General features: G+C 43.3%; 2 protein-coding genes across 2 annotated transcripts in view; both read right to left on the bottom strand.

Annotated features, from left to right (window-relative positions):
• The window catches only part of xrn2 (5'-3' exoribonuclease 2), a 29,843-nt gene extending 28,995 nt beyond the window's left edge, over positions 1 to 848 (bottom strand). The window contains exon 1 of the mRNA XM_046373209.1: positions 615 to 848. Coding sequence (XP_046229165.1) covers positions 615 to 689 — 75 coding nt within the window. The 5' untranslated portion in view covers positions 690 to 848. The remainder of the gene's footprint in view (positions 1 to 614) is intronic.
• Positions 849 to 11,070: 10,222 nt separating this feature from the next.
• Positions 11,071 to 12,767, bottom strand: LOC124050550 (bifunctional protein GlmU-like). The gene is made up of 3 exons (XM_046373217.1): positions 12,686 to 12,767; positions 12,007 to 12,198; positions 11,071 to 11,637 (listed from the first exon to the last, which is right to left on the bottom strand). The coding sequence occupies exons 1-3, from the start codon at positions 12,755 to 12,757 to the stop codon at positions 11,380 to 11,382; spliced, it is 522 nt and encodes a 173-aa protein (XP_046229173.1). The 5' UTR covers positions 12,758 to 12,767; the 3' UTR covers positions 11,071 to 11,379.
• Between the last annotated feature and the right edge of the window lie 2,167 nt (positions 12,768 to 14,934).

Genomic DNA, 14,934 nt, shown 5'->3' with positions numbered 1-14,934 from the left:
CTGAATTTCTGGTATCATGAGAACTTTAGTCTGAAAACATCACAGGCATATCAAGAAAAATGTTTGCCAGAAAAGGGAAGGTTAAACTATGAACAATCCCACGCACGGCAAACGCTGAAAGAAACGCACACCACCCATCCTCTGTTCCCCGCTATTTCAGTGTTTTAATTTACGGATGTGTGCTGATATTTGTAATTTTCGAAACCTTTCACATCTCCCGCATGCACAAGAATTGTCTTTACAGAAAGCCGGTCAATTCTTTTTTTTTAACAATTTGGATGTTTGAAAATCCTTATTAAGCATTAAGTTTGATTGTGGTTTAAAGTTATGTTAAAATATTCTTAGTTAGGATGTTTCAGTTGGTAGTCTGAAGTTAAGAACAAACAAACGCGCCGTTTTGTTTACAAACTCACTATAAAGTCGACAAACTTCCGCTAAACCCCTCAAAATCCAAAAAATGCATCGAAAAGGTGGCATTAACGGTCGAGAATATCCTTAAATGACTGTAGCCAGTAAACGATGTGTATTTAAAGTTTACTACCGCAGGTTAAAACGTTCCCGCTAACGTACACCGTAAACTGCGTCGGTGTCTAGCTAACATGCTATCCACTTACCTTCTCCTCCACACAATGCACAATGATTGACGGATATTTTCGGCTAAGCCAACGGAAGAACGCCGGGACTCCCATCTCCGGTGAATAGTCGCTTTTCTTGGCAGCTTATAAAATATGAACTCGCACGAAAAAGCTAAAATATCTCAATTAAAACACGAAACTTGTTGCGAGTAAATGCAACACTTCGGCTACATGCTGTTGGCCATGACCATTATGTACACTTTCCGGTTCATATGGACGTTTTCCGGAGCATTCCGGAAATCCACACTGAACCATAGCGACACTAAAGGCCCTAAACGGTACTGCAGGTAGTTGGCGATTTTAGCGGGCAGGAAAGACTCTTTGCTTTTGGGTACGCACCTTAAAATTCTGTTTATTTTTCATTTTGTGTTCCTGTTTTTCATACACTCTTTTATTTCTATTTTTCTGTAAAATTTACATTTCAGTGACTTTAATGATACCATAAATTTATGCATTTTTGTGTAGTTAGTTTTCACAATGAAAAGTACCTAATTTTGTCCATTCGTTTGTCCAGAGTTGCAGAGAAGATATAACATTGCCATAATTTCTATTCATCAACCACTGTCATCTTTTTAAAATATATATAAAAACTTTTACTGTAATATCTAATGCATGTTGCATGCATTTTACTGCTGCAGATTGACTGATTGAGCTCATTTGAACCAGGTAGATGGTTTAATCAGCAATGCATCATATTCTATAACATCATCAAAAGTTTACAAATGCATTTTCCAGCTACTGGGGTCTCAAAAACGGTTTCCAGGCATCTGATCACTTGTCTTAAGGCATGTCCTGATTTCTTACTGTGTTCTGTATGAACAAACAGTGTTCAGAAACCTTGACAAATGCTGCAGTCCTCCAGTCTGCAGATCCAGGAGCCTGAAGGCAGGACCAATATTACATAGAACGATATGCAGATACCCAGATAAAATCTTGACATGATAAGTTCTTAATAATGTTAATTATCATTGTTGATGGTATCACAGATTGCATTTTGAATGTTGTATCGAACAAACCTCTGAACATCAGCAGGTGTGTGAAATGTGTGAGCCTTGCAGACATATTCCCAGTAATTGTATTGTGGTTGAATCTCCATCATCGGCAGGCTGATGTTACATAATGTTCCTTTAATGGGGACTCTCTGAGCAGATGCCCTCTCGCTTCCCAACCCTGCAGCACAACATTTAAGGTGAATTAGATTTTTTTCACCCTCCTCATCTCTCCGGTTCATGCAGGGAGGGGAGAAAGGGCCATTAGCCTCCCCTCTTCAGGCAGGGCGGTTCTGACATCAACACTGCAGTATTATTACTGCAAAGAGCTGCTGATGGAAAACACTTGGCCTGCTCCGACAGGCCATTTCCATAAACATTTACGCTAGAGTTGCAGGTAATAGGATGAAGCCGTCATTTCAGTGTTTGTGGAGAGAAACAGAGGAAATGAAGGAAAATCTGATGCAAATCCCAAACGTGAGAGCGCGAGCACAAACCTCCCACTCGGACGGAGGCGTTCCAGCTCAGGAATGTGACGGGAAAACACATTCTGACAGCTGCATTCACTGAATTCATGTGCAAATTTAGACTTTGGTTTGCTGCAGACTTATTTCCACAAAGATTACTGAGAACTGAAAAATGAATTTTGTTCAAATAAACTCAGAGCAGCATTTCACCCTAAAATCATTCAAACAGCTGAAAGCAGTGAACAAGTTTTCTGTCTTCAGACAGGATGAAGCCAAATCAAAATGTACAGCTTAAGTCATTTTTTTAGATTGTATGTGAGCTGATTTTTCTGTGTCACCACACTTGCTTTCCTTCAGCAGGCAGATGACTGACAGTGGGAGAGCGCCCTCACCTGGTGGATCCTCCCCATTACACAGCATTCAGTCTCTGTGTGTGTGTGTGTGTTTGATTTGTTTTGACATTTGTCATTTTTATCAGTCTCATTACTGCTAATTTCATAAGCAAAGCTACTGACATAAAAGGACACGAAAGTATTTGAATCTCAGACTACATTTGTTGAAACTTTAGCTTTTTATTTTGAATTTTATGTTGTAACAATGCTGTGTTTAAGTGCTGGTTAGGGTAAAGGTACAAAAACACACTGTTTGCCTTTTAATACCGGATTTGGTCAACACAAAGCACAGCAGGAAAATCCACAAAGACGCCGACAGAATGTAAAATGACGTGTAATCCTAATGTGACGTGAAACAAATTGTGGAAACGTTGCTGTGCCGACTGGACTGGTTCACACTTTAACTTCTTTCTGACAAATAAAACAAAAGATTGTGATTATAAATCATGTTCTGTCATTAGATTTTTTCCGAGTTTTTTGGTCCTTAATGAGACAAAACGTAATTCGCTTTGGGTGAACACTTGATTCTGATTGGCTGCTGGGTGTCAGTTAATTCCTGATCAACCAATCAACCAATTGATTAATGAGGAGAATAATCAGCAGATCAACCGAGGCCCACCACTGTTTCTGGTTGAGAATGACTGAAAAATTATTTAAAAAATATAAATGCAATTTCTTGTACAAACTTTAAATGTGCACGTAGGATATAAAGTCGCTCTGTAGTTCAGTGATGCTTACTGTTGTGTTGGGTGTGATTGCAGCAGTCATGATGATGATATCTGTCTAAATCATCTAATAGAGCAGGTCACTGATTTGCAGCACACAAAGACACACACACACACACACACACACACACCTCATCTCAATAACCTCCCTCCATGCAGGCTTAATTCTGAAACAAAAAACCAGAGAAAAAAGTCTCAAATAAGAATTTCGCAGCAGGACTCACTTAAGCATTCAAACAACAATTAATCTCATTTAATCTCTGGTTTCATAGATCCATGAGCTCATTTGTGTTTCTATGGGTTAAATTCACACTTTAATGCTCACAGCACACAGGGAGCGACTCACACATGAGATATGAATCATCTGATAAATAGAGGTTTAATGAAAGACCTCATCGAGAGGAAAAAAGGATCTCTTTTGCCTGCCGTGTTGGTCCGGTGCTAACAAAGACGCCGGCTAAACGCATTAGCGCTCCTTCCTCCTCGTGCCTTTGATTAGTTGCTGCCTTTAGCCTGCACATGAAAAGCTCAGCAGGAAGTCACATGGTTTAATACAGCAATTTGTGTCTCCAAGGTCGTGATGTGTCCTCTGAGGCTCACAGAATGTCTTCACATCTGAGCCTCTTTGAGTTGGTTTCTGCCTATTGTGCTGCAGGAATAAAGCCCCGCCGGGTTTCTGTTTTTCATCCCTCCAGTGAAACATACACAGACTGAAACTTCTCATTTGGCCCCTCTCTTAGCTATATTTTACAGAACACTGACATTTCTTTGTGGAAATACTTTAAGGTGTCATGTAGCTGCAGTTCAATTCCTGCCAACTGTGCTGACAGCACGAAAAATCAAAATTTTGTGTCCATGTGCCCAAATACAAAACATGACAATTTCACAAGATGTGGTCTAATGTTGGGAGGTCAGGCCGGTTGAAGGGCATGCGGCAAGTCAAGGCTGCATGCAGCTCAGTAGATAGATAGATAGATAGATAGATAGATAGATAGATAGATAGATAGATAGATAGATAGATAGATAGATAGATAGATAGATAGATAGATAGATAGATAGATAGATAGATAGATAGATAGATAGATAGATAGATAGATAGATAGATAGATAGATAGATAGATAGATAGATAGATAGATAGATAGATAGATAGATAGATAGATAGATAGATAGATAGATAGATAGATAGATAGATAGATAGATAGATAGATAGATAGATAGATAGATAGATAGATAGATAGATAGATAGATAGATAGATAGATAGATAGATAGATAGATAGATAGATAGATAGATAGATAGATAGATAGATAGATAGATAGATAGATAGATAGATAGATAGATAGATAGATAGATAGATAGATAGATAGATAGATAGATAGATAGATAGATAGATAGATAGATAGATAGATAGATAGATAGATACTTCATTGATCCCGAGGGAAACTCAAGCAAAAGTAGAATTTATACGCCCCACACCAACGTTCAGAGTTTGTATTCCATCACAGACCTGCAATTGGTGATTGACTTTTTGGTTAAACTCATGTTTACCATCTCAATGTGACCAAGTTAAAAAGCAGAGCTGAGGGGGAAGGGAATGCCATTATTTTGTGCAGAAATGTGGTTATGAATCAAAGTCAAAATTAAAATCTTACGCTGTTGCAAAATGAAGTGAAAACTACAAAAAGGCAACCTCATGGTGGCGCTACAGAAGTTCAAGGGACCACCAAGGTCACTAAAGTAGGTTTCATCCTCTGGGAACCCTGAGCTTTCTTTACAGCCCATCCAGTAGTTGTTGCAGTGGACTGACCACACCAACACTGATGTCTACTGAGCACCTGTCAATTCAAATTTCCAGGCTTATTTTGTTTTTCATTTACATATTTATCTATCAGTTTGTTTACTGGTGTTACAAACTGTTAAAACCATCATTGATCTCCATTATGGACTCTGAAGGTCATGTTGACGGAGCAGCAGCAGCCACAGTCACACACCCAGACAGTAATCGGATCAGTGGTGAATCTGCTCGCGGTGGCTAATTGAAATGGCCGCTGTGCAGCAGCGACGCTCTAAAACACTCTTGGCAGAGGTAAAGCGGTTTAATTGAGCTAAATTTGTCTCAATGAAGGCGCTCACTTAAAAGCAAGAGACGGTCCTGGCAACGCGCCTGGCCAGCCGCGACAGTGAAGGGGTCCTTACCTGCACATTAGAGGAGAAGGCATTTTAATGACAACACAGACACTCCCCCATTAGCATCTCACTGGAGTGGGACTCAATTATTGTTAATGGAAGTTCACTACACATTTTCCAGCAGGAGCCCTCATCTGCTGCAGGTGGGCTGATCAGTACACTAAGGTTCAGATACATAAACATTTCTCAAATACAGAAATCATCTTCCTGGTTAATTAAACTTAATTTGGAGAAGGGTTGACTTTGAGTTTGTCACAAAGATGACTGTCTTCTCAGACGTATCCAGCAGATTAAGCCCTGAATATATACCCAAACACACACAAGTATCGGTTTCCACCCACACAATCCACACATGCAGACACAAAACACTGAACATGAACCGAAATTTTACTTCTAGTTTTCACTTCCAAGGGTCTACAGCATGTAAATGTCATCATCAGAGGGTTAATGTTTGGCTGTGGACCTGTGCAACCTGTGGGATACATCGCCCATATGTGGACCTCCACGCAAAGCCTACGTATACGCTCTCTGATGATAACATTTATGTCACATGAACATTAGCGAACCGTGACACACTTGCGGAGGTGGAAAATATGATTCAAGAATAATTTTCTCAAAATCTTGTGCATCAACAACTCTGGGAAACAACTGAAAGGTGGGGCAACTTTTGTGTTTGCATAAACTTTGGTTTGTAACTAAAAGGAAAATATTTGATTTTTGATGATGGACCTCAGAGGAGAGCTAACCAGCATTTGCATAAACAACAAGACAGGGTACACATTAACTGATGTGAAGAATTTAAGTACGAAAGTCTGAAACCTGGAAAAAAGGTATAAATGCTGTTCAAAAAGTTAATCTAAGGATAAGTTGTTTTTAGCATGTTGCATATAGTTGCAACATAGTTGTGTTTATCAGATCAAATCCCTGAGCTAATCTACACTGGAGTTAGCATACAGATCAAACACTAGCATGCTAACGTGGTAAATGTTACAACCTAAATAACAGCTTGTCAGTATCCAATAGAAACGTGCTAATGTTATGCTGATGTCCTAATATCAGAAAAAAGAACATGCGTTTACATTCAGAGTTTAGCAGAAGTCAAGTACAGTTGAGGGTGAAAAAGTTATTGAAGCTGAAATCAGTTTGTGCTGATGTTAACACACACACACACACACACGTTTGGCTGATATCGTTAGCTACAGTTAAACCGTACAAATGACTATAATAAAGATGTCCTCTTTTGTCATGTTACAGCAGAAAGAGCAAACGTGTTGGTGATCAATTTAAAGTTTCTATAATCCCTCTGTTCACAATAACACACCAAATAATGTGATAACAAGCATACTGACTAATTTACACATTCATAGTTACATTTATTTGTATATTTATTGCTTCATTTATTTCAGGATTTATTTCAGGACATATTTATTTATCACTTTAATGCCAAATTAAATGTCATTCAATGGGAATTTGGCTGTTGGCCAACTGCAGCTGTTTTTTAAATTACTTTGTCTGTTATTTGTAGTTTTTTCATGCATCCTTGTGTGATCGCTTTGGAGTGAAATTACTGGCGCTGAGATCTTTCTCCTCAGCGTAACATAGCTATGACACCACGACGGCTTAAGGTTGTGCACAGAACGAAGCATGAAGCAGCTGCAGGGTGCTGAGGTAAACAGTCACAATATTAAATTGATAATCTACCCTGACCTCTCTCCTATAAACCTGCCATCTTCCTGCTAACATCATTAACACCATTCCCGGACAAAGAGAAACCCTCTGGCACCACCCTCAGGACAAACCTGACAATTCTGCACCCACGGCAAGTAAAGAAATTAACCAGTTGAATCACTGTTATTGCACACTCCTGCCATCATATTCCTGTCAGGGACTTCTTGCCTCATGCTGACCCCTGGTGGCTGGCAGCTCTTGCAGCACCTGGGCCCCTGAGACTCCGAGGACCCCCCTGGGGGTATGGTGAGAAGGAAGCCAGATAAACTGATAACCAAAGATCAACAAACCTATTGAACTGGTGCCACGTGGGACCAATCTGGCACTTCGATCATTGAATCATGAAAAACAGCATAAATAAAAAATTCTTCACATTCATCCACTCAGCACGGACACAGCATTGATCACGTGTTTGATCTGCAATAAAAGAGTTTTGGTGCTTAAGCAAAACTTTTCCAGCAGGTTCAGCTTGAACACATTTGAATCCCTCGGTTTAAAGGTCCAGCCTCTTGGCACTTCACTTGTGAGCAGCAGTTGGCCTGCTGTGATGTGTGAACATGCTGTAAATCCCCAAGAGGCAAATTTGTGATATCAGCTTATAAACACAAAACTGACCTGGCTTATGATTTGGTAACAGACCCGGTCATGAACCTCTGAAGAGAAACTTTCTTAGTTGGCTGCGTGGTCGTGGTTGGAGACCGAACTGAACTTTATGTGACTGGGATTTTCTTTGACTCTCCTCTGTGAAAACAACACAGCGTTGGAGTAAGAAACTAACTTGTCACAACTTCCCTGAGCAGTGACAGCGGCGGCTCGGATGTTTTGATCTGTGCGTGTTATCCGGGCCGACTCTCTGCCTCATGCTGCGACATTCAAACGGAGCTGCGTGTCATTAGCCTGGGAGATCTTTGGCTGCCACATGAAAGCTGCCTGATCGGCGGCGGCAGCAGCGGTGGCGGCGGCTCCCCGGGGGGGCGACTGCTTGCATCCCTGCGCCGGAGGACGTGCATAGGCCTGCGACCGCCACCACGACTTCTCTTGTTTGCCAAACAGGAGGCTGTTTAGCAGCCGACTTACAAATGACCCGGGTTGGTCTCGTTTGAAGTGAGGCATAGAGGGGGCGGCTTAACAACGCTGGAGTCCCTGTGCCGCACACACGCCTCATTAATCAGACGGATAACAGCGACAGACAGACAAAGGGGGACAGGGACAAGTCACTAATGAGCAAAAGAGAAGATACTAAACGGAGGAATTACGAGCCTCCTCATCTGCTCGTCTGTCACTCAGAGACTCAGCTGCAAAGGGAAACACCTGAGCAGAGCAGGAAGTGAGCTGCTGGACTTGTAAGGAACATGCAAGAACAAAACGTTTTATATCTGTGGACCCACCACACCCAAACACTGGGCGAAAGGTCTGCTGTCCAACAGAGATGCTGCTGCTGCTGCTAACTGTTTGAATTAGGGAATAATAACACAGTTTCAGACAGTCATAGAGCTGCACTCAGTTCTTCACAGAGAAACGGACAGCAATAGTCAAGGTCAAGACCGAGAAAATAGAGCAGAGAGAAGTTTAAAGCCTGCTCGCCTCCACACATCCACACAGCTGACCGATCATCGGTGAGCCGACCGTGAACGTGAAAGACCCCGTCTGGACGTGACGTAGGAAAGGTGTCCGGGCGGGAAGTTTTCCACAGGTATTCAACCATCCGACAAAGCTGTTCTGATGACTTCTCAGACAGCCTTGTTCATTTCAGCAGATGTATTTCCATCTAGTTGTCAGAGGAGACGTATCAGTGCCCGGGTCTCGCTGTGGTTGTTGATCTCGCAGACGACCTGAAGGCCCAAACTCCATCAAGTCACAGAGAAATGAAAATGGAGCCAGAGTCTCACCAAATAACACCCAAAGTTCTTCAGTCGTTTCACATCCACCGTCTGCTTTTCGGTGTTGTGATGCGATATATGTGACGTTGGTAAGCTTATTTAAACAGTTTTTCCCCCTAAACCTAATCGAAGTAGTTTTGATTAGGCCTCGAGTCCTCCTGTGTTCAGTCAGCACTAATTAAAATCGAAGTTGGCACCTTGTTATTCCACATTCAGAGGTAAAAGATTTCAGCTCCAGAATGAACTCAAAGTGCAAACATGTCAGCTCAACTCGAGATGGGATTCAAACCTTCAGTGGACAAAACTGATGTGCGCCAGACAGCTCGTAGCATCACAGTTTGTTTTTACTGTTGGTTCACGTAAAACTCACACCAACTGGGACGCATTGGGCCGCAGTGTGACACACTGCAGACGAGCACGGATTAAAGTCGACTCTTTGTTGATGAAGAGTCTCCCAGTGAAATGTGACTGGTGTCTCACAGCAGGACGTCACTGTGGAACATGAACAAACGGTAAACATTACTACCAACTTGTTATTCAAGCATAACTCACATTTTTTCCTGTGGAAACATTAAGCTCAGGAAAAACAACAGAAGCAGAGGATGTTTCATCAGCTGTGCCACACGAAGACACCAGCTACAGCAAGACAACAAGACGGGAACCGAGAACAGTTTTTATATCAAAAGCTCAGTTTCAAATCCAGAACATCCGCTTTGGGCTGCCGCGCAGCCTTTCAATTTGTCAGGAACGAGAACCGAGCTGCTTTAGCTGGATGCGGAAAACTGCCTCCCATGGGGCTCTGGGGCAGACCACCAACGCTTTCCGGCCACCACGCTGCGTCAACAGAGCAAAACAAAAGCACAAAGCTGCAGCGGGACGCTTTGTTGCTCTGCTTTAATGTGGCTGCCCCGCTGACGAGCGGCCTCGTGCTCCTGGACGCTGCAGAGACCTGCATCCTGACGGGGACCAGACTGGTGGTTTCTGCCTTTTACATGAACTGACAGCTAAGACACGTTCTGTAAACTCCTGCTGAGTGTTTTACAAACCGTCCTAGTGTGTCGACTTGCCTAACTAAGTGCGTTTCTGTCCATTTTTCTGCATCTGAGGACAAAAAAGACCTGAAAGGAAACCAACAACTCCTACTTTTGAAACATTAATACATGAAAACGTCTCATGGGAACGTGACTGCAAGTGATGTGCTTGTTTTGGAGGAAGAAGCAGCATTTCAAGATCTGAGGCATGTTTTCATACCAAAAAAATTTTAGAGACTGAGTCAAAATGTGCTCTGTTTACCTCACCCACTTGCACTATACTCCACCCTGCACTGCCTCACTTTTGGACTACCTCCAGAAACAAATTTATTTTACTTATTTTATTTTGTGTTACCTTATTCTATTTTATTTTATTCTTCTATTATATGTTACTTGTTACGTTCTATGTATGCACCAATCACCAAGACAAATTCCTAGTAATGTGAAACCTCTTCACTTACATGGCAATAAAGTCTTTTCTGATTCTGAAATAAACTAGTCTGCCTGTGTGTTTGTGGTAATGGAGGAACATGTAACCCGGGATGGAATCAGTCAGCTGGAGCTCCAATTAAACTCCATCAACTGGATTCCATCAAAAGGCTGTCACCACTCCCCTCTCCCCTCCCTCCGACCCACCCGCCACACGGCCACAGAGGCCCGCCTTTCTTCGCCGCGGCGGCCGTGACCGAGCCAGGCTCAAGGCTAATCCTTCAGGGAGGTTCTCGCTTTGTCTCGTCACAACCAGGGGGGTCAGAGGCTCTGAAAGGCCGCAGCTCAGTTTAACATCTATTAGCAGAAAGCTGCGACCCCTGCAGAGCCGCTCCTATTGGCTGCTGGGGCTCAGCACAGATCTGTGTGTGTGTGTGTGTGTGTGCGTGTGTGTGTGCGTATTCAGCTCACACTACACCTTTTCATCAGCCAACACCTGCAACATCTACGCTCACACTGAACATGGAGCCGTCTGATTCGTCCACCTGACTAAAGTCACCAGCTGCTGACGCTGCTGTTGTCTGTGGAGACAGAAAGCAGAACGCAGAAAGGTTCTTCTGTTCTTTAATTTGTTTGTATGAGTAACACACCACGAGGTGTCCACTGTCAGGAATGAGTCTAAGACATGGGGTTCATTCCTGATTATGGACACCTCCAAGGGCCTTCATCAAAATGGCTGCACTGATTTCTACTTTCATGCCTTTTGCAACGACGCTGATGTGATGCACATAAACCAGACTAAACTAACGCATCTGTGGTTTGCAGACGCTGCAATCCAAACACGGTGACATGACGCTCTGAACAGGCTGCTTCCGGCTTCGTCACGGCGAGGCTGCTGTGTGGCCTCCTTCACGGGTCAGTTGTCTCTGCTCTGTGGGCGCGGCTGCACCACCAGCTCGGGGAAACCCGTCCGCTCGTCCATCTCCCTGACGAAGTGCAGGTCGACCGCGTCGCCGACGACCACCTCGGCTGTGGTGAACACCTCCAGGTCTCCCAGCACGTGACCACCGACCGTCCCGCCCTCGGCGTCAGACAGGCAGATGTGGAGGTGGGCGTCCCGGTTCAGCGTACCGACCAGGGAGACGATCTCGAAGTGGCCGCTGAGGTGGATTACCTGAGGGGACATCACGACATGCTAACACCTGGAGTCCCGCCGCTACAGGAACTTAACTTTATTTAAACATCACGTGGAGACAAGCGGAGTCACGCAGTCAAAGCTCAATCACAGTGACACACATGGACTTTAAATGGAGAACAAATCACTTTGAATACACTGTGGTTTGATTTCTTACGTTTTCCTGGGGTGTTGTGTGTATTAAAAGATGAAATAATATTTTTTTAACCTTGAATTGCTGTTTAATAACACTTTAGTGATTTAGTGATTATGTAGTTTTATTCCCGTCTTTGTTAGAATTCTGGCAGCGATGGCATGTCAGGACCAAAATGAATGTGGACTCCACAGGGTGAATATCAGTCCAGCTACCTGGTTTGTGTTTGTCGCCGTGGCATTGGCCAGCCTCAGCGTTGCCTTGGTGACGCTGCCCACGCACGTGATGATGAACGGCGCCAGGAGTCTCCTCTCCTCCACGAAGGCCTCCAGAGATCCCAGCAGCTCCTGACCCGGACCGAACCGGACTGCATGGACCTGCAGGGATGATCCTCCTCCTGCTGAAGTCTGGGAGATGAAAGGATGGTTTCATCATCTTTTCTCTCGTTACATTTGATTTATTTTCCGTTCTTGTTGCCTCAGTTATATTTTCATTTACATCATTCACATAATTTAGATGTTTTAAAGATCTTTTTGATTCTGTGCTTTTTTTTAATAAAAGAAAGAGCTGATCATCTCACCTCACATTCACTAACTCCACATGCTGAGCAGTCAGTGTGTGAACTAACTGTCCTCTTAACATTTTACATGCACATGACATCTTCCAAAGAATTCACAAAGACAGACAGATTTACAGCACGGACGGAAGTGATTCCTGTCGAAGTGAGGAGCGGCCATTGAAATGAGAAAACTGGAGTCTTCAGAGGAAGGTCACAGGGAGACCACCCTTCACACTGCATCCAAACAGGTGGGTCTGACACGTGCTGTGTGTGACTCTACTGTGAATTCACCTCAAAGGTTTTCAGGAAATCAGAGTTAATGAAGGGGAACTCACCATTCTGCCCGAGTCTCCTGAAGGACTAAACTTTGACCACAAACACGTCACGTCAGTTAAACATTCACACATGCGGGGCCGGTGCAGGTTGGCTGGAACTGAGCATTCTCAGTAAACAGTAAACACACCCCACCTGATTACTTCCTGCAGAGTTTGTAGTATTTTGTATTTCTGGTCTTTTACTGCCACCTGCTGGTGGTTCGTTATGGTATTTGACATTAGAGAAGCTGACAGACGGCGGCGGAAACTGAGTCCATTTGCTGAGCTGCAGTGCGTTGAGGCCTCCGTTTAAAGGGGAAACACAGATCGGCTATGGTGCCAGTCTTACAGTTTAATCAAATCAAACCAACATATCTCAATCTAAAATCTCAAGCTCAGCTCAGTGGGAAACAGAAAATAATATAGTTAATTTTAAACATATATTTAACCTCAGTGCACGATGATCTGATCTGTGAAGAACTTCTCTGTTTTCTCCCCCAGATGGCGCTGTGGTCTGGAAAATGGATCCTCCTGCAAAGGACTGACATCACGCCCTTTTCCCAGCACCACCCCAGTACACCCAGTTCACTCGCACCACACTGGAATCCGTGTGAAAGTGAACGACATGTGGATTGTACTCTAGTGTTCTTTTACATCCAACTAAGGAGGCTTTTTGATCATCCTTTAATACTTTTTCTGGATTTCTCAAATCAACTTTTCGTATTGAACTGAGCTTTCATTACAATTCAGAGGCCAAAATATCATCAGCATCATTTGTCGACACTCAGTCACGCTGGTCAGACATCAGTGTGTGTTTTCATCGGTTTTCACTTCTGTCAAAATGTATTAGAACGTTTCATTTTAAAGGGACAAGTCACCTCAAAATCAAAAATTCATTTCCCCCCCATTTTTTCCCCTCTAATGGAGGGAAGGCAGACGTCTCTGCAGGCGACATCTCCAACGCTCACACCAAAACTCGCCACACGGTCAAAGAGCTCCACAGGAAGAGGAACAAAATATGTATTTCTGGGGTGATTTTTGGAGTGAACTGTCCCTTTAAGTACATTTACTATTTTCAGGTACTTGAGTTTTTTATTTTACTTTGTATTTGTACTCCACTACATTAGCTTCTGGCTAATTTCCAGCTTATGATGAGTATAATAGTTTGAAACTAACACAAACAAACTAAACACCTTGAAAACATACATTTTTCATGATCTTAAAATTAAAATAAAAACCCTCCTGATTTCATTCAAACTCCGAAGTTTTTGTGAGGTGAAGCGTGGATTATCCAAAGGGGGTTTACCAGGCAGGATGCAGCCACTCAGATAAATCCCAGACCTGCTGATGTATTTTCTCAGTATTTTTCCGTGTAATAATGAGCAGATTAAATCAGGGTTGTGTTGGTGTCGGGGCTCCTGGGAGCCAACAAGGCCACGCTCTGGCGATTATTTCGAGTAGAGGCCCTCGCATGTATTCCCCCTGCGAAGCCCTGATTACTATCAGGTTACGGCGTCCATGACAACAGCCTGCAGCTTAAAGCAACAGGACCTCACTGGGTTCACAGCGAATTCTGCAGTCATAGCTGAGTCACCTCTTCATGTTTGCTTCTTCTCTTGGTTAGAGATCCTGATACAACTGTGTTGTAATTACAAAGAAACATGTTGAAGTATGAGTCTGCAGCCTGTTCACATTATTTATTAGCTCAGTTTACCATATTGGACATGTGGTGCTTCAGTACAAACAAAGCCTAAACGCCTGACTGACGGCTTAGCGCTGCTCCTGATTGGGTCAGGCGGGTGTTTGGGAGGGAACTCAATACCGTTAGATCACAGCAGTTCAATGCACTGCAGATTCTGGCTCCAAATTACATCACCAGAACAAGACGGTCATATGTGGGATATTCTGGCTTCCCTTAATGCAGCGGGAGGAAGCTTTTTGTTCTGTCAGTGGTATGAAAGTATGACAAAAAGAACAGGACTGTGGATTGTCATTGTGCTCATAGCTCAAAAACTCAGTCAACAACTCTTCAGGGTACCCTGAACAACCACTGATTTCCTTTCTTTTTACCGAGGACAAAGTTTCATTCATTGGGTCTCGTTCCATTCACATTTGGTTCGTCTGTATTCTCTCATTTACTGCATGCTGGCATGCGAGCTCGCAGCTACTGTTTTAACGCGTAGCTCCACCAGCGTTCGAGGTCCCATAGAGCCGAGAGTGCGAGACGAACAGGGAAAGGAGGATGTAGAGGTGTACTCACTCACTACTCA

The sequence above is a fragment of the Scatophagus argus genome, chromosome 19 (assembly GCF_020382885.2).
Source record: "Scatophagus argus isolate fScaArg1 chromosome 19, fScaArg1.pri, whole genome shotgun sequence".
Lineage (NCBI taxonomy): Eukaryota > Metazoa > Chordata > Actinopteri > Scatophagidae > Scatophagus > Scatophagus argus.
The sequence above is the reverse complement of the archived record's forward strand: the minus strand, read 5'-3'. Positions and strand labels throughout refer to the sequence as shown.

Coding starts and splice junctions, on each gene's coding strand:
- LOC124050550 (XM_046373217.1), bottom strand. CDS start 12,757: ATGTGTGAATGTTTAACTGACGTGACGTGTTTGTGGTCAAAGTTTAGT. Junction 12,199..12,685: donor CAGGAGACTCGGGCAGAATG/GTGAGTTCCCCT, acceptor TTCATCTCCCAG/ACTTCAGCAGGAGGAGGATC. Junction 11,638..12,006: donor CGGCGACAAACACAAACCAG/GTAGCTGGACTG, acceptor ATGTCCCCTCAG/GTAATCCACCTCAGCGGCCA.